The sequence below is a fragment of the Macrobrachium rosenbergii genome, chromosome 29 (genome assembly GCF_040412425.1).
Source record: "Macrobrachium rosenbergii isolate ZJJX-2024 chromosome 29, ASM4041242v1, whole genome shotgun sequence".
Classification (NCBI taxonomy): Eukaryota; Metazoa; Arthropoda; class Malacostraca; order Decapoda; family Palaemonidae; genus Macrobrachium; species Macrobrachium rosenbergii.
Window position 1 is genome coordinate 115,949 of NC_089769.1, and position 20,173 is coordinate 136,121.

The following is a 20,173-nucleotide window of genomic DNA, read 5'->3' on the forward strand; positions in this document are numbered from 1 at the left end:
TAACATCATTCTTTGACATCTGAAATGGACTGGAAAAGCACTGGAAAACTGGAGAGCACGAGGGAAGTATATACGAGACTCTTTCCCACCTCGGCAATCAGCTGTTGTCAGCTTAGAAAACTCAAGCCCTTTGGGTCAGCTTCAAAGTTGGCAACCGACTGGTTTCATTACCTCCAGCTGAGGGCGCGCCCTCTCTCTCTCTCTCTCTCTCCTTCGGGGCACTGCAATGCTGACCCCAAGGAGTCCTTTATTTTTTGAGCCTTTTTCTACATTTTTCCAGTTTTGCATTCATACAGTGTACATATATATATATAAGAAGACTTCTGTACTTCAGCTTACGTCCTGAATAAAGAGCAAAATTCCATCATTTTCTTTAAATCGTTCAGGTTTACAAATTAATTTTTAATCACTGCAGACACTGCTCTAGTTCTCACTTTGTACACAGTGCTAAAGAAAGGCTCCCCTTCTCAAATATTACGGTCAAATGAACCTCCTAAATTAATCACATTAAAAAACATGAACTGTTGAAAATATACGACAAAAGAACAAAATTCACTTAAATTTAAATACTAAAGCAACTATTACACCTAAAGATTTATCTGTTTCATACCCTAATCTAAGGCCGTAATATCTGTGACTATGGAAAAACTGAACACACAAATTTTAAGTGTGTGTTCAGAGTGAGATTTTAATATGTTCAGAGGAGGAGTTTTTGAGTGTGTGAATTTTAAGAGTGAAGTATTTAGTACCTGTATAGAAGTAATGGAAAAAGCACCTTGGAGATATGTAGTGTGAATAAGGGGGAATTCAAGTGTGGAATGATAATTTAAAAATCCAAGGAAAAACTTTAACAAGGCACAAAATGTGTGTGTGTGTGTGTGTGTGAGAGAGAGAGAGAGAGAGAGAGAGAGAGAGAGAGAGAGAGAGAGAGAGAGAGAGAGAGAGAGAGAGAGAGAGAGAGAGAGAGAGAGAGAGATGAAACCTCACGAAAACAGGGTGTGCAGGAATCTGTCAACAAATCGTAAAGGTGTTATTACAGCATAAACCTCACAGGGTTTCTGCTACCAAGTGTTCAGGTAATCAGAACTGCTTCTACAGGGAAAAAGTGTCCAATACTGCAGCTTCTAAGCTGTGCTGTAAATCTACAGTGTTTCTATGTAACAGCTTTAACAGGATACTGACAAAATTCCCTTGAATGTATATTATATGATTTCAAGTTGACAGAAATAGAAGTCTAGTCAGACTGGAAGGTCAAGAGGAAGAAGAAAGAACAATACCGTAGTTATTTCCATTAATTTCCAACAATATCTCATTCCTATATCCAGTTTCTGTAATTAATGACACTGCAAGGAATTATTGCTACCCCAGATTCCTGCAAACGGTGGCCAGTGAGGAAAGTCTGCATAGCTATGAGTCTCCAAATTTAGCTTATCAAACCTTGACTACAATACCTACATGATATACCATAACTGAGGAGACTGGATATTGTTATAATTTTCTTCTGAATGATTTTCATGCCACTGTAGTTTTTTCAGTGGGTTTTAAAGCTTGTTCTGTTTTGCTAGGAACTAACAGAGGCACTAATTGCTTTCCACAGCTACACGAAGGGCAAGATTTGATGAGAACTGAGCAAAGATGAAATACAGAAGCTCTTGTACAGTTTAGTATTTACAATAATTTTCCAGTTGTTGAAATTGTGAAGTTAAATTTTTAACAATAACAGTTAATCTTCAACTATAACAGTTAACTGAACCTTGATCTGATAAATTTAAGTTCAATGGGAACTCAATGCAATAATTTAACACTGAAAAAATAATTATATCTTAACCTAAAAATCTCCATACGTCAAGACACTGCTGCACTTGAAAATCTAAAATTGAAAAAAACCTATAACTCAGAAATAACTGAATTTCTCAAACAACTTACGTTAACAAAGCCACAAGTATCTAAGACATACCTTCTTAAAATGTAACTACTGTACTGACTATTTCAGAACTGATTTGGGTTCGAAGATACTACAGACCTCTGTTGTTTAGATGAAATTTCTAGCAACTGTTCTTGGGCCAAGACTAAGCATAACAAAAATCCCTGATTATCAGACAGCTTCCTACCTAGTTTCTCCAACTTTGCTGTTCAACTGCTTTAACCTAACCTTACTCTAATTGACACTATTCATAGAAAATCAACTTTGTGAGGACCTTGCAAGGAAAGATACAGTCGAAGCCCCAGATTCACAAGGGATAGGTACCAGAACTCCCTGCAAATATGTGAAACCCGTCTAAAATCACTTATGACTGCCCTATTGTAAGAGCTCAAACACCTGAGACCCCGCTCCAGGAACACTTTAACTGACTATTTTAATATTTTTATCATAAAAAATGCATTTAGTCACAAAAATGATATGAAAATACAGTAATTAGTGAATATTTCTCTATGAGAAGGCCAATTTTCCGCAAGGAGGGGGTCGACTGAAACGTGTGATTTGTTGGTCTCGCTAAAACATAATAAAATGGTACTTGATCTAAATGGGAAACTCCCCTAATCGCTAAATGTCCCCTAAGAAAGTAACTTACACTTTGTATCAAACGTCTGGAAAATATACAAGTGCCTTAGAGAAAAAAAGAAAGAGTACTTGTCAATGTAACATCACGATGAATATACCCTTCGCATAATCGAGAATGCTTATTTCAAAGATGTCCTTGCCAAATTCCCTTTTAAAAGGGCATGTTTTAGTTTATTTATGTACCTAACATAACATCAGTTAACACTACTTAACTTCCTTTCAAAACAATTCCAATTTAAGTTTACTTACATATTCGTTTATCTAAAGTCTCATCTACAGTGAAGACCCAAGCAGCCTTTTGAAATTTTTTTAGTTTACTTAATAAATCATTTACCTACAAAGCAAGACTTCAATTTGGAACCTTCACATGCCAACAGTGTCTTGAAATATGCAGGGATGCCATGATAATATTGCTCTTGGTAAGATACTCTCCAGTGTATATAAATTTGTTATTTTTTAATCGATTTACGTTTAATGTCAAGCCAAATGCATTATTTTCATGGCAACGATTTGTATAAATATATACAGTTTTCATATTAAACAAACGCTTTCAGTAATTTAAGTCTCAAAGTGAGAGTATAAATCATAAGTTTATACTGCAATAACATTAACCTTTCTATTACAAAATTAATGTCAAAGGAACTCTGATATCAATCAGCAACTGAAACAAGATGAGTTTTATGGCTACAAAGAGTGTACTGTACACAAGAATCTTAATTTTCTATGTCCCTACTAAGATGGAAGCTAGTTTCACCTGCCTACAAATAATTTATATTATCATCTATTTATCTGTTAATCTATTAATTTACCTTTTTTCTGTTCTAAAACCTATTACCTTCTGTAACTTCTTTCAAATGAGCTCCACATTCTTTGGAAGATTGAATTTCAAGTCAATGGCCTCTGTAGGCTTGTTCCATGAATAAGGGCTTATCTTCTGAATAATAATAATAATAATAATAATAATAATAATAATAATAATAATAGACTTTACTGAGGGAAAAGCTATCGGGAATCTTTTGTACTTTAGCCAAAAATATTACCTATTCTGCCAAGGTAATACTTCAAAAGTTTTGTGCCAAAAACTATTCTTAACTACACTGACTACTCTGTCAATAGTCCAAAAAATATACAAAACTATTCTATCTAACTAATAAACTATTTGCTACTGACCGTACCTGAATTCCAAGACAAGGACCTAAAATAATTAAAATGACCTATTACCAATCTTACGTGACCTTCGTACCCAGGTTAAGTATACACTGAACAATGACCTATTGGGTACTGCAAATCAAAACTAGGTTAGTGAAATGAAAATGATCCTACACAGGCAGTCCCTGGGTTATGACGGGCTTGGATTACGACGTTCTTCAAATATTTTTATCATAAATTATTTCCTGGGTTACAACTCATGTTCTGGGGATACGATGCTGATCTGACAAGAAATATGGGTCCAAAACAGCAGAACGGTCAAAATTTGGACGTTTTTTTTGATAAAAAAAAAAAAAATAAATAAAAATGCAGGTTACGTCATTTCCACTACACCCAAAGGATTAAAAGTGAGGTTTTCTTACAATTTTTTACAATATTTTGGGTTACGACGATTTTTGGATTAAGACGAGGCATTGGAATGGAACCCCCATCATAAACCCGGGATTGCCTGTACTGATATTACATGGATATGAAATTTATCTTATAAATCATGCAGCCTGAACTATATCCTGAACTAATGAGCAATTATGGGTAAGAATTGTGAATTCTGAAATGTACAAAGCTGCTCAGGAGCTAAGAGCATTGCTAGGACATTGAAGCAAAAACTATGGTACTAGATTCTAGCACAAACAAAACTATGTATCCTGAATCATGCTTAAGTACTTGATAGCTAATAATACACTAAGAAGTTAGCCATAAGAACCTATGTATCTCAATACATATTGAGATGTCATATAATCTTTGTATTTTTGTTCCTTTTTCAGCCAACAGTAATCTTGGCAACTGTCTTGTCCCAGTTAATTTGCTGAAGAATTCCTTGTGTAGAATATCTTCTTCTTCTTCTTCTTCTTCTGACTTCTTTGTACACAGTTAGGGTTTCTTGGTTGTCTGGTATTTCTTCATAAAATACTTTAGCCATGAGCCTGCAAGGAAAAAATATTATATAGAAAGTTTGTACCTGAATATGAAATGATAATTTATAGTTTAAAAACCTTATCCTATTGAGTGACTCAGGATATATTCACCTACAAACCTGACATGACGCAGCGTAGTACAAAATCTAGCTAGCAGTGGGTAACTAGATTGTTAAAAATACAGACACTTTATGGAAGGCAACTTAAAACACGTGACACTACTGTTACAACACAGCATTATGTGCAGACAGCCCTTTTGACGTCACATCTATCGAAAGGTTTAATCAAATATGGTTCCTAGTGCCACTGCTGTACTGTAGCCTCCACGAGGAAGTTGTCCAATTGGAACTTCAGAAGTGCAAGCGAAAGATGCAAATGCATTGCTACCCTGATACTATTCTTGCATTTTAATCATTTACCTTCATCTTTATTTATTCATTTATTTGTTAATTTATCTATTTTTTCTAATAACTTATCCCTTCTTACTGTATTTCCCATTACCTTCTGTTACTTCTTTCAAATGAATACCATATTCTTTGGAAGCTTGGTTTCTAAATCAGTGGTCCTTATTCTATGATCTTTTTTTTTAGCTGTTTCTATAGGTCTTTGCAACTGTTATCCATAAAATACAAATCTACAGTAGATAATTCTTTACCACAGAAGCCAACTGATACATTATACTGTGTAATTATTCAAGTCAATATGGAATGGAATACAGAGTTTAAGCCAAACTCCAAGCACTGGTACCTATGAAGTCATTCAGCACTGAAAGGAAATTTGAGAGTATAAAAAGTTACAAAGGTGTAAAGGGAGGAAAACCTCAAAGCAGTTGCACTATGAAATAATTGTTAGAGGATGGATAGCGAGGTGGAAGACAGATATGAAATGAGGTACAGTAAAAGGAATGAAAGGGGCTGCAGCTAGGGCCTGAAGAGATGCTGCAAAGAACCTTTAGTGGTGTCTGCAGTGCACCCCATGAAGTGGACTGACAGTACTACCCCACCTACGGGAGCAAAGTTAATATGAAACAACTACAGTGCTTTTACAGTACAATGAAAATCTAATTCAAAAGAAAAGAGAAGGTTCTCCCAGTGCTTGTAAATTTGATCAAATGACACGTACTTTACACCATTCTGTGACACACATCCTGCTGCACTTACTTATACTTACAAAAAACCTTTTTTAAAGTCTGTGGCTTAATGGAGAGTAATTCCCGATCCTGTTGCCAAAGACGCTTGCAGAGAGAATTCAAAATGGGGCTATACTCGGTACTTCGTCAGTGTGATTCTCCATCCTGACAATTATCTTCAAGACTGGTTTGTCATGCGTTGCTCCAAAAGATTCTAGCCCTACATGACTTCGCGATTTGCGAACTGCTTGCACCTTTCAGAAAAAGGAATCAACAATTAAAATACTGTATGTATCTACTTAAAAAACTACATAATGAATGTTCTAAGTTCTTACATTTATGCAATTTTTGAAGGCAACTGTTTCTGGTGAGCAAATCCTAAATACTACTCTGCAGCCATGGGCATCGATAACATTTCAAACATTCATTTAAAACATCTAGGTCCCCATGGCACACAAACACTGACAAACATAGCCAATTATTCATACGCACACTGCATTATACCACACGTTTGGAAACTGGGGAAAATAATAGCACTTCTAAAACCAAACAAAACACCTACACAAGCAGCTTCATACAGACCTATAACTTTACTCTGCACACCATCAAAAGTAATAGAACGCCTCATCTTACGCAAAACCACACCACACATACCACTGTCACCCACTCAACATGGCTACAGACCACACCACTCCACAACAACGCTACTCACCAACCTTACACAAAAAATACAAGATGGCATTAACTCCAGACGCCCACCACAAAGAACACTGCTAATCACAATAGACATAAGTAAAGCCTTTGACGCCATCTCTAGACCACTTCTCATCAACAAAGTTTACAACACCACACTACACAACAACACCAAACGCTGGCTCGCCAATTACTTAACAGACAGACAAGCATTTGTACACTACAATGGCGAGTCATCCAAAATCAGAAACTTCCCGAACGGTGTCCCACAAGGCTCCGTCCTAAGCCCAACACTTTTTAACCTATTCATGCATGACATACCAACACCACCTAACAACATATACATCTCCTCATATGCAGACGATCTAACAATCATATCAATACATGCAGACAAAAACGTATGCTCCACACAAGTACAGACTTACATAACACAACTTGAAAACTGGCTCACACAAAACAGATTACAGGTAGCACCAACAAAATCCACAAGTACACTACTCACTAGTCACAACAAAGAACATCAGTACAGACCCACAGCAACGCTGAACAACACCACAATTCCACACACACACGAAACAAAAATCCTAGGAGTCACATACAACACTTCAGTGTCATTTGCTCCACATGTCAGTAACATCATCAAGAAATGCAGACCTAGACTAAATGCACTAAGATCACTAACAGGCACAACATTTGGACAACAAAAGAAACGCTCATCACAGTATACAAACAATACATCCGCTCCATAATAATAAACTACGCCAGCCCAGCCTGGCACTCTGCCATATCCAACACACAACTAAACAAACTACAAATAATACAAAACACAGCTCTGAGAATCATCCTTGGCAGTACACAATCCACACCAATAGAACACTTACACGCCAAAACCAAGATTCTCACCATCAGGCAACACTTAAGACATGAGAGGCACACAATTCTTGGCATCGGTCATAAACAACACAAACAGCCCATGCTATTACCTTCACGACCACCCTCCAACACACAGGCAAATAGTGAATACACCACACAGACACTATACAGATATCTTGAATTCTATACCACCACCCACAAACAGCACACAAAACAAAAAGCACATCCATACTCACCTCACCAGACAAGCACTTAATAACCTTCCCAACAACAAAATACTAGGCACCCCACCCAACATAAGCAGTACAGAAACACAGCTCTCAAGATTGGAGAGAGTACACCTGACTCGACTTCTCGCTGTGGTCATCACCAATCACTAAACACCTACAAACACCGCATAGACAACACCCAAACAGACATATGTCCACTCTGCCAAGTTAGTCCCACACAATTACACATCTCTTAGTAGATTGCCCTAACTTGGCAGCCCTTAGACAACAACACAACATCCACACTACCACACAGTTATGGTCAGATCCAGTAAGCGTGGTGTCCTTCTTGCGCGGTGCAGGCTTCCTGGCATAACAGAGTCTGGGGAACCACAACAACAACAACAACTACTCACATACAATTACTAATCACAGTCTGCAGGCCTATAAGATCCATTCAAAAGTGGCCTGACAAATAAGCAGGTGATGGCAGTCTGAATGCTTTACAGTCAAAATCACTTTGAGGATTGGATGACCTTAACTCCTTGCCAGTAACCAGCAAGATAAAGATACGTCCTTTTTATGACATACTATACTCTTACCAAATCATTTTCATTCCCTTATTTCACATATTTATTCTTCCTCTATCGCTCATAAAAAAAAAAATAAAGGCAGAATGCTCCTCACATTACCAGTGGGTAAGTGAATCATTTTCTGTACCTGCCAACTGCTTTTCCACTAACTGATCTTGGTCCATTTAATTAATGCACTATAAACTATAATAGTATTTAAAGCTAAGTGATATTCCATTGTGTTCATAATAAACCCATCAATCATACTACGCACTAACCTCTGAGCTTTGACCATATGACGTTAAAATAAAAAAAATGTTTTCTCCTGAAACTCAAGTTCACATAAAATGTTCCAGTGTGATTCTTACCTCGTCGCTATTCCAGTAACTGCTGCTCGGTCAGTGGCCCGAGACGCCGTGGCTAGCATGTGAGGCGGATCGAGCCAGCCTTCTCAGGCGGTCAAGAGAAAATCACAATTGCATTGCATCTACGTCTTCTCTACAAGCCTGAAAAGATGTTAATGTACGAAAGTAGTTGTTCTTTTGACTGAATGGGAAATAAGGGCATTATTATTACAAGCAGTCCCTGACTTATGGCAGGGGTTCCGTCCCAGCGGCGTGCCATAATTTGATATCCGCCGTAAGCTGGTGCTTCTTAGTGATAATAGTTGCCATAACTAGATACTATTCTTGTTGTAAGCTCCTTTAATGCTGTAACTAAATACCTATTCTTGATAAATGTATTTGAAAAAGCTCCGTAAGTCGGCGGTTATTAATTATATGCGCTGTAACTAGATAGCTATTCTTGTTGTAAGTGTCTTTAACAGAGCTTACGGCGCCGTAACTAGATACCTATTCTTGATAAATATATTTGAAAAAGGGCAGTAAGATCAGTGTACACTGCCTTAAAACAGAAGACTGCAGTATCTGCAAAAGGACAAAACTGAAAAAAATGGTATATTTCCCCTTGCCTTACTACTGATTTTGCAGATATTGCAATTGGGAACCCCTAAATACTCGTGGAAAACATCGAAGAATCATTCTGAAACTGCAGTAACTTGTGTATTAGTGTTTCACGAGCCTAATAGTCGGCATATCTCAATTTTAAAAATTTTGCAGGTACTGCAGTTTTCCATTTTAGGACAGCATGGTGAACTTTAGGTAGGGAGCTTAGACAGCAAAGCACTGAGCGAATATGAACTGGAAACAAGAGGTCTCAAAACTAATAATGAATTTTAAAGTTTGACTGGTTAGAAGGCCATATTTTATATTCTCTTATTTACGGACAGGGTAAACAATATGATGGACTCATCCCACAATAATATGTTGCAAGAGGTCCACAATCATAAAAGAAGGAATAGTTATAAGAGAGGAAGACACTACAGGACCAATGGAGATTTGAGATAAATCTCTACAGTAGAACCAATCATTTGTTTACAGAATTTTCCAATCAATGGGAACTTACAATCACTAATATGCAATTTACTTCGTTCTATATTTGGCTGACTGGTGGAGATTAAGACCAATCTAGTTCAGTTTCTTAGACACTCTAATACCAATTCAATACCTCTCTTGTATTGAACTGAACATAAAAAGTAAAAGGTTTGAAAGGTGTAATAGGAGGAAAACCTTGCAGTTGCACTACGAATCAATTGTTAGGAGAGGGTGAAAAGTAAGATGGAAGAGAATATGAAAGGAGTTACAGTGAAAGGAACGAAAGGGGTTGCAGCTAGGGGCCGAAGGCAAGCTGCAAAGAACCTTAAGTAATGCCTACAGTGCATCGCATGAGGTGCAATGACGGCACTACCCTCCTCAGGGAAATAACTCTCTTTAGATTAAGAATATACATCAAAACTTCCTAATCTGGACTTGGGATTAAAAAATGCATAGGTGGCTTAGACAAGTGTTAGCAACATGATACAATGTTTTAACAGTTTATAACCTACTGAACTAATTGTAACTTAAGTTTGCTGTATCTTCTTCGTGGTTTTACCATGCTGTATATAAGGTAACGATGGAGAATTTGTGGAAAACGAGTAACAAATGATTTACTCTTCAATATTCTCCCCTAACCTTTATCCACTGAAAGGATGTGATCGACATAGCTTATCATTATTCTTAATAATGTCATTATTATTGGCTTACTTATTCAAAACTGCACAGCGCAAAAGTATACAACAATAGAATGGATAAGCATTAAAATCAGATACTGAGAACCAACATCGACTTACTTCTTGACCTGAGAGTCAATTCATCGTCTGCGTCTTCCCTGACGACACTTTTCCATGCACTGTAAGTGACTTGGAGCCGACGGAAGTAAATTGGGCTTTTCAAGAATTCCTGTAAACATAGTAGCAAATTTATAAAATTATCTATCTACACCATGTGTAATGCACTATACTATAATATACAGCATATTTTTCAAGATAGTTTATACATGTATTGCACTATAGAACAAATGACTGAAAAGCTATAAACAAAAATATGTATGATAAAATTATAAAAAGACTTCAAATATATCACAACTCAAGTTTGTTATAGAAAATATCTTTTGTGACAAATTAAAAAAAAAAAAACAACAAATTAAAAAAAATAAAACAATTTCCCACTCCTGGGCACATTAGCAAATAGGGTGACACTCAGCACACTACACGGAGGTATGGAATGGAATGGAATGGAATATAGAGATTATGCCAAAGCACTGGGACCTATGAGGTTATTCAGCGATGGAAAGGAAATTGCGAGTACAGTAGGTAGGTTTGAAAGGTGTAATAGGAGGAAAACGTTGCAGCCAGGGGCCACTCCCCTATGGGGACTGGAGGTATGAATAAGGGCAAAGAAAGCGCAAGGCAAATAGATTGTTATGTAACATCAGAATCTAGTGAAAAATCTAGTGGAAAATATGGCAGTTACCAATTGACTCAAACTGGTAATACAAGAAGTTAGAACCTAAATACTTACACAGTATATAAGAAATTAACCTGGGCAAGCTACACACCTGGCTACAGCCTCAACAACCAAACCGAATTTATTTTCAAAGATACGCCCGTCTATGGCAGTCCCCGGGTTACGACGGGCTTGGCTTAAGATGTTCTGAGCTTACGACACTCTTCAAATATAATAATAAATGATTTCCTGGGTTACAACGCATGTTCCAGGTTTATGACCGATCCAGTGGAAGAAATACGGCTCGCAAAAGGGCAGAATGGTAAAAATTTGGAGGTTTTTTGATGAAAAACTCAATAAAAATGCAGTTTACGTCGTTCACAAGACAACCAAATGATTAAAAGTAAGGTTTTCTTACAATTTTCTGCGATATTTCGGGTTACGATGATTTTCGGCTTACGACGCAGCGTTGGGACGGAACCCACGTCGCAAACTGGGGACTGCCTGTATGTTTCATAGGAACACACCAACATTAATGAGACCATGATGAACGTGAACACTGGTGTATGTTTAGATGAATAAAAGGACAGATAACAAAACAATTCCTTAATTCTCAAAGAATACGTATCAATACTGTATTACGTACAAACAGCAAACTTACCAAAAAGCTTTCTTTTATTTGTTCCGGAAATAGTTAGTTTTTGTAGATAACATTTACTCTCCCAAATGGCCCATTCCAGTGCCATGCCTGTAAATACAAAACATTATGAAAAGCAATTCATTTCAGTCAAACTCTAAATAATATACAAAGAGAATTAATAACAACAATTAATTTGATCACAATGACAGGCTGAAACAATACCAACTGCTATGCTATGACAGAAGACGAAAATAAACTGCAAAGCTGACAAGGGTTGAAGCAGTGGAATGTGGCTCACGAGATGTGGCCTGGACTATGAGTGGTGCTCGGGCAGTGGACTTTATGTACCAACTCTAATGCGGGCAATTTTTTATTATGATTTCAGTTCTCCCTCCATCCCTCCCTCTCTCTCTTTGCATTCAATGTCTTCACAAAACCAATTAACTGTTGAGGTCAGGTCAGGCGACCCCTCACCCATATTTGCAGCCAGCGCTCTGCAGTAAGTTACAATTTAGTTTGAATTGAACATAGAATTCAGGCCAAAGGCCAAGCTCTGGGACCTACGAGGTCATTCAGAGCTGAAATGGGAATTGACAGTAAAAGGTTTGAAAGGTATAATGTAACTGGAGGAAAACCTCAAAGCAGTTGCACTATGAATCAATTGTTAGGAGAGGGTGGAAAGTAAGATGGAAGAAGGAGAAGATGAAAGGAGGTACGGTAAAAGGAACGAAAGGGGTTGCAGCTAGGGGCCTAAGGAAGGCCCGCTGCAAAGGACCTTAAGTAATGTCTGCAGTGTACGGTATGAGGTGCACTGACGGCATACCCGCCCCCTACGGGAACAATTTAGTTTGAATGAATGAAATCTGTGCCACAGGCCCAACGCTACGCCAGAGATGGCTACTCAATGCCATAGTTGTGAAGGTTAGGTTAGGATGCATCTCTGTATCTGTCCCTGCTTTATTTCCATGCTTTATTAATTTTTTTGGTGATGGTTATTACTGATACCTATAAACTGAGTATGTTGTGATTAACAAAATTTACACATCTTGGACAGGTGCTCTGTACTTCTTTCTCCACTGGGGGCCCCTATAATTGTTAGATTCTAGGAGAGAGAAAAATACAAAAAGCTCGGTTAGAACCAACAATAATGGTTAGGAAAGCATGAAAGAATTGACACCTTGTAGGAATAATAAAAGTAAATGGTTCCTGTACTTGAATAGGAATGGAAATATTACAGTATTATGGTCTCATTAAAATCTAGGTAATAGCTGTTAAAATATTTGTCTGAACATATGATTCTGTTTTGTCTCTTCTGGTAATTTGTTTAATTTTTATATTTACTGCCTGGCATCAGCGAACGCTGGGTCAGCCATCGCATAGGTCAGAATGTCAAAAAACTCCGCCCGAGTTGGCGAGACTTATAGTTAGTTGGACAAATGTGCCTCTGAAAGGGAAAAAGTGCACTTTTTTACTCCGACTCAGGAAAAAACGTAAGGTAGAATGACTGTTAAGAAAAGCCGAGGCGACGAAAGAAATCGCACTAATACTTAATGCAGAACGCGTTGGGAACAAGAGTGGGTAGCAACAAAATGGTGGGTGGGGAGGGATGCAACACTGCCTGGTAACAGGGCACGGGGACAAAAAAATGTGACAGACAAAAACAAAACTCCACCTCTTTTGCCAGCAACTCTAAAAGTGTAGAAAAAACCTGTTTCCAAACTAAAAACAGGCACGGAGGTGTACTTAAGTTCCGAAATCATAAAGGCCGTGATCTTGACGCAGCTGAATTAACATCTCGTAATTGCTGTAACACCATAAGTTAATTTCCCGGCAGTTGGTGTAAGAGCTTACGCAGGTAACGGCCAAAGGCGGCGTGTTACAGGGTCGAAGGAGTGTGCAGCAAGGAATCAGCCGGTGTACTGAAACGAAATGCTTATCAGGCGGGTGCAATAGTTGGAAAGATGGTGGACTAACCAGTGAGGATCACATATGAATACCCCCACATCCCCCCCAAAAGCGGGAGAAACTTCTCATTTCCTCCTGAAACCCCCTTCGCCGTGTTTAGTACCGGCACCTGGGGGTTCAAATGTACTTCGCCGTATTCAGTGCTAGCCCCTGGGGAGTTGCATTTCACAAAATTGAAACAAGAAGGACTGGAACCGAACATTTTCGCCTTAGCCCCCCCTTTTTCCTCAGTAAGGAGCGAGCCTGTGTACCAAAAGCTCCCCTATAAGAATGCGCATGCGTGGCAGCATTCGAAATAGCAGTAATAGTGAAAGTTTTTGTCTTTGCAACGGCTACCTTTGTCGTCTCGTTCCTCCTGTGTTTGTGTAAGGGTTTTTCGTCTCTGCAAAGCCGTTTACAGTAAAATTTGATCGCCTTTTCACCCCTCTGTGGTCTACCCCACTCGAAACCCCACTTTCCCTGGGGGTCCCCTAAAATGTAGGGTAGTAACAAGCGGGGGAACAAATCGCCCTGTCCCGGAGGTATACCCCATCCATAACTGCGCATTCCCATCGGGTCCCCTACCTTGCTGGATGAAGTTCTGTGGTTAATTGCGGGTTAATTACAGTCGTGCGACAAAAATTAATGGTAAATCCATAATTAGCAACTAAAAAATTGTAGAAAATTAAATCCATAATTAGCAACTCAAAAATTGTAGAAAAAGTTCAGTTAGAAGGAAATCGCCGCTGCAGAGCTACTACTTAGACCTACTGCCTTCACCTACTGCAGACTATCTGACCATGACCAAATCTACTGAATATCTCTCTCATGAGGTGATAGGCCTAAGCTACATTCCATGATAATAGGCCTACTACCATAGACAATTCTGAATGGGTTATTGTACCTTCAAGACAAGACTAGCTACATGAAAATCACCAAATCCATTGAATATCTCTCTCCTGTGGCCTCCAGCAGCCATTCCTATAGACCCATGCAGTCTGTCCTTAGGCCTACGGTGTTTTCCCGACCCTCAATCGAGCACTGGGTTAAGACTTCTTACATCTACTCTTTCTTCTTCTCAAGAGCCAGAGGTGTCAGTCAACACTGCCAACCGGACACCATTTGGGCACTGGAACAGTCACCAAGGCCTTTGTGAAAGGCTTGCACATACATTACCAAAGGTAATTATTGTACGCTTAAGGGGAAAGACTTTTGGGGACTGTATGCTGGCCATGCAGAACCTCACTTCTAAGGGCACCTTGTTTATGTTTGTTTCAAGGATTTTGTTCTTCATTTTCCTTAAATATATAACCGTAAAACATCTTGACATATCTGACGACATACTGGGGGCGTTTTTACCTTAATCTCGAAGCTGAACGATGAAATAAGAAGGAAGTTCTCGGACATTTCATCTTTCTCGTCAAGCTGGTCAGCCATAATGTAAACAAGACGCCTTCGGCCTTCCTTCTCCGAGTTCCAATAATTTGCTCAAACAAATTCGATTTTCCACAATTCTTTTGTTGAATTCTTATTAGAATTTCGCAATTCAAAATTAAAATTCTTTCCAATAATTTAATTATATCTGTTCGAGTCGTCATGTCAATCGGACGTCAAACATTATTCAAGTTGAAATCCTATTATGACGATATTTCGATTTTCCATAATTCTTTCGCCACATTCTTAATAGAATTTCGTATCTGAAAAATGAAATACTTTTAAATAAATGAATAGATTTATTCTATGTCATCATATAAATCATACGTCAATTATCATTATTAAAGTTGAAATCCTTCTTTTAGGTGATGAAAGATGAGTATTTCACCATATATCCCGAACATCCGATTTCCCGTGAGACATAACAATTTGTTACGAAGTCTTATTTTATTACTTATAAATGAATCACCCAAATAACTACAAGTTACATTAAGCATTTGTTCTAAGTAAAACATTGATTCGCGACTAAATTTTAAATCAGCAGGTGGTCGTGGTGGTATTAGTAGTAATAGTTGAAGAAATTTACCTTTGAAACGGCTCTCTTGTGCGCTCTATTGCTCCATTGCTTGTGCATTTTTTAAAAAGTATATTGTTTATCTAGTACCAAATATTTTTTTATAAATTCCTTCCTACTTACTGGAAAATATAATTACGAATGCCTGGAGAGAGAGAGAGAGAGAGAGAGAGAGAGAGAGAGAGAGAGAGAGAGAGAGAGAGAGAGAGAGAGAGAGAGAGAGAGAGAGAGAGAGAGAAAGGTCCCGATGAAGCTTAATTTGATAAAAGAGAGAAATATGTACTTAAGAAATAGCTGAAATATATAACTACGAATACCCGGAGAGAGAGAGAGAGAGAGAGAGAGAGAGAGAGAGAGAGAGAGAGAGAGAGAGGTCATGATGAAGCTTAATTTGATAAAAGAGAGAAAATATAGTTAAAAATAGCTGAAACATATAAGTACGAATACCTTGAGAGAGAGAGAGAGAGAGAGAGAGAGAGAGAGAGAGAGAGAGAGAGAGAGAGAGAGAGAGAGAGAGAGAGAGAGAGAGAGCTGAAATATATAAGTACGAATACCTTGAGAAAGAGAGAGAGAGAGAGAGAGAGAGAGAGAGAGAGAGAGAGAGAGAGAGAGAGAGAGAGAGAGAGAGAGAGAGAGAGGTCCTGATCAAGCTTCATGTGATAAAATAGAAAATTGTTGTTAAGAAATAGTTGGAAAATATAACTACGAATACCTGGAGAGAGAGAGAGAGAGAGAGAGAGAGAGAGAGAGAGAGAGAGAGAGAGAGAGAGAGAGAGAGAGAGAGAGAGAGAGAGAGACTGAAGGCACCATCTTTTTGACCAAGACAAATCGTTTCGCAAGGCAAAATGCAAACGAGGAACAATCTGCAATAAGACAAGCTTCTAAAAGTTCATATATCACTAAGTCCTTGAAGTACTGAAATATTCACATTTCCCTTTTCATTGTTAATGTATCCAGTTACTCAAGGTTGGTGATTACCAGTTATTCTCGATTCCGTAGCAGACCAGCTATATAAAAGTAGGGTAGGGAATGACTGGGACATCATAGAATAACTCGATTCCTCAGCTTAAACATCAAACATGAAGGTGACTGTTCTGTGTAAGTATAAATAATTTTAATTATATTTAGTATCTATTGATTTTTCAAAGACTGATAAAGAAGATTTTTTGTATGAGACCATTGCATTGATATATGACTGTAACTGATCAAAATTAAAGTATATAGGAAGAATACTACTTATCTTTTGTGAATTTAGAATTCATATATATGTACTTTGATGAAAGTTAAAGTATCTAAGAATAGTATTACTTATCTTTTGTGAATTTGGAATTCATATATATGTACTTATATCTGATCAAAATTAAAGAATACAGAAATAATATTACTTACCTTTTGTGAATTTAGAATTTATATATACAATATGTACTTATATCTGATCAAAATTAAAGTATATAGGAATAATGTTACTTATCTTTTGTGAATTTAGAATTCATATATATACTTATATCTGATCAAAATTAAAATATCTAAGAATAGTATCACTTATCTTCCTCGAATTCAGAGTGCTTCTCTTTTTCTTGTACACTGGAACAGTGTTAGCAGTTGCTCTTGCAACTGCTCAGCAGTTCAACAACCAGAGACGTGAGTTCAGCAGCACAGCCGTCAGACTTGCTGGTCCTGGGTTCTTCCAGCAAGGAGGATCTTTCGCTTCTCGTTCCTCTTTTGACAACAGCAACAACAACTTCGATCAGCAGAGAAGATCTTTCTCCACTTCTGGCAACAACAACTTCCAGAATCAGAACAATAACTTCCGGAATTTCCAGTCTACCTCTTTTGGCAGTGACAGGAACTTCGGTTCATCTCAGTCCTTCCAGAACAATAACCAGTTCCAGTCTGGAACAACATCATTCCAGGGGAATCAACAGAACAGGTTCACTTCACTGGATTCCAGAAACCAGAATCAGTTCCAGAATCGTCAGTTCCAGCAAAATCAACAGAACACATTTTCCTCCAGTGATTTCCAGCAAAATAGGAATAACCAATTCCAGTCTTCCAGTATCTCCAATAATTTCCCCCAGAACCGATTCCAAGATACTTTCAACCAGCAAAATTCTCAGAACCAGTTCCAGACCTCTTTTGACAGGGATAACTCAGGGAACAGAATCACATTGCTGGAAAATGTTCAGTTAACTCCATCTACTCGTTTCCAGAGTACCTCTGGACAGCAGTCTTCTGGACTCTCTTTCCAGGCTAACAGGAACCAGCAGAACACATTTAACCAATTCCAGCAGTCTAACTTTAATCAGAGAAACTCTGAAGGCAACTTCCGTTCCAACAACAATAACAGATTCTCCACTGGAAGTCTGTCCCAGTCCAGTGCTCAGTTCCGATCAGGTTCCTCTTCCAGCGAATTTAATGGGGAATTCGACGGTGTTTTTGAACCCCTGAACCTTCCCTCTGGAGCCAGTGCTGTCCTCGGAAGCATCTCCACTTCCTTCAGCTGTGCTGACAGACCCTATGGCTACTACGCTGACGAGCAGAACTCCTGCCGTGTCTTCCACGTCTGCAATCCTTATCTCTTCTCTGATGGACAGGTCCAGACTTATCAGTACAGGTAAGAACCCTTTACATCCTGTCTGTGAAAATCTCTCAACAGTTTATTGAAGAAACATTCCCTATGCCTTCAAGACAATAAATACTTACTGTTTAAAGCAAAAGCATACAGATTTGCAAAGGCTACAGTCTCAGGCCTACTTTTGATTAATAAATGTTTGGTACTATTGAAGCTTAACGTGAAATCCAAATACTACTCGTATCAAGATACATTTTTCCTACTCTGCAATTTTTCTTCTGTTCATCTGTATAGATTTTACATAGATCTGCAAAGGACTACAGTCTTAGGCCTACTTTTGCTTAATAGATGCATGGTACTATTGAAGAAAACTCTGAAATTCGAATACCACTTGTATCAAAATACATTTTCCCACTTTGTAAATTTCCTCCGGTTCATCTATTATCATAAATTTTATACAGACTTACGAATACTAGTCTCAGGGCTACTTTTGCTCAATAAATACTGTTGAAGCAAAACGTGAAATTCAAATGCCACTCGCACCAAGATAAGTTTTCCCACTTTGTAATTCCTCTTCTTCTTCTTCTTTTTCTTCCGAAGCTTCATGTGCGGCGAGGGCACCATCTTTGACCAGAACGAGTTGACCTGCAAGGCTGAGTACGAAGCCACCCCTTGCCAGGAGGCCCAGAACTTCTACTTCAGAAACGAACAGTTTGGGCGTCCAGAGGAGAAGTCTTTTTAACAGTCTTTCCCGTAAATCCTGATGTTAATTTTGACTTGATTTGATGCTGTCGTACGAATCGATGCTGGACGCGAATAGGCGAAAATACTAGCGATAATAATGTAATAATCATAATGGATGTTATTTAATAATATAATAAAAAGAACGAGAAATAAAATCCAGTCTATTTTACTGTCCTTATCAGATGACCACATGAAAATATAATTATATGAATCTTATTTCTTACGAGTTGAATTTGACACAGACAATCAGTAGAAAATATTAGTGATAATGTAATGGGCATGATGAATGTTATTTAATAATATAATGAGAATAATGAGAGATAAAAACCAATCACTTATTGTACTCATTTGCATGACCATATAGAAAGAGTATGTCTGCAGAATTTTTCCCCCCAAAAAAAGAAACTATAGGGAAATTCCACAATGAAATGATAATTCATGACCTTACCATGTTTATTTTGAAATGGGTACCATGGTACATATTACTGCAAGAAAGATTGATGTTTTGAAATATTCGTTTCATATTAATTTAAGGAAAATAAAAAATTATTTTTACTGTTTGACCTTCTTAACTTACAGTCTCCATCAGTCTTTGTACCGAAATTTCTGGCTTGTCTTGAAGTTTGTGGCTAAAGTCTCTCTATCTATCTATCCATCTATCTAGTTTGATAATCTATTCATATTTTTATCCGTTTATTTATTAATTTATTAATTTATCTTTTCTTTTTTCTAATAACTGATCTCTTCTTTCTTTATTTCCCATTACCTCCTATTACTTCTTTCTAATGGACACCATAATATTCTTTGGAGGATTGGATTTCAAGTCAGTGGCCCCTGTGGGTGGGGTTGTTTCATATAAGTAGGGTTCATCTTCTGAATAATAATAATAATAATAATAATAATAATAATAATAATAATAATAATAATAATAATAATAATAATAATAATAATAATGATAATAATAATAATAATTCCGGTTCTAAAAAAAGTTAGAGGAAAAAGGTTCTTGATCTGTGGTTCTGAAGACCAATGTGGGAATTTAAGCTAAAATGATGGCATAAAGGAGCACTTTTTTTTTTTTTTTTTTTTTTAACCAGGTTGACCAAATAGAACATCGAAAATAGAACCTTATATGTCAGGCATTCACCGTCCACTTCAAGAAAGTACAGGTAACTTACTTTATTGTTATAAGTATAGAGATATTCCTATAGAGTCAAT

The 20,173-nt window shown here is 37.6% G+C and overlaps 1 protein-coding gene and 1 long non-coding RNA gene across 3 annotated transcripts; one reads left to right on the plus strand and one right to left on the minus strand.

The window, feature by feature from the left end:
* Positions 1–246: 246 nt before the first annotated feature.
* On the minus strand, positions 247–15,088 carry LOC136854453 (uncharacterized). Of its 2 annotated transcripts, none has more exons than XR_010857699.1 (6): positions 14,991–15,088; positions 11,709–11,795; positions 10,393–10,501; positions 8,531–8,668; positions 5,857–6,069; positions 247–4,695 (listed from the first exon to the last, which is right to left on the minus strand). It is a non-coding gene; the product is annotated as an uncharacterized lncRNA (long non-coding RNA). The 2 variants fall into 2 exon arrangements; XR_010857698.1 differs by having other exon boundaries at positions 5,847–6,069.
* A 1,570-nt stretch (positions 15,089–16,658) lies between these two features.
* On the plus strand, positions 16,659–19,096 carry LOC136854362 (GATA zinc finger domain-containing protein 14-like). Its single transcript, XM_067130661.1, has 3 exons — positions 16,659–16,737; positions 17,233–18,253; positions 18,812–19,096. The coding sequence occupies exons 1-3, from the start codon at positions 16,719–16,721 to the stop codon at positions 18,951–18,953; spliced, it is 1,182 nt and encodes a 393-aa protein (XP_066986762.1). The 5' UTR covers positions 16,659–16,718; the 3' UTR covers positions 18,954–19,096.
* Positions 19,097–20,173: the final 1,077 nt, after the last annotated feature.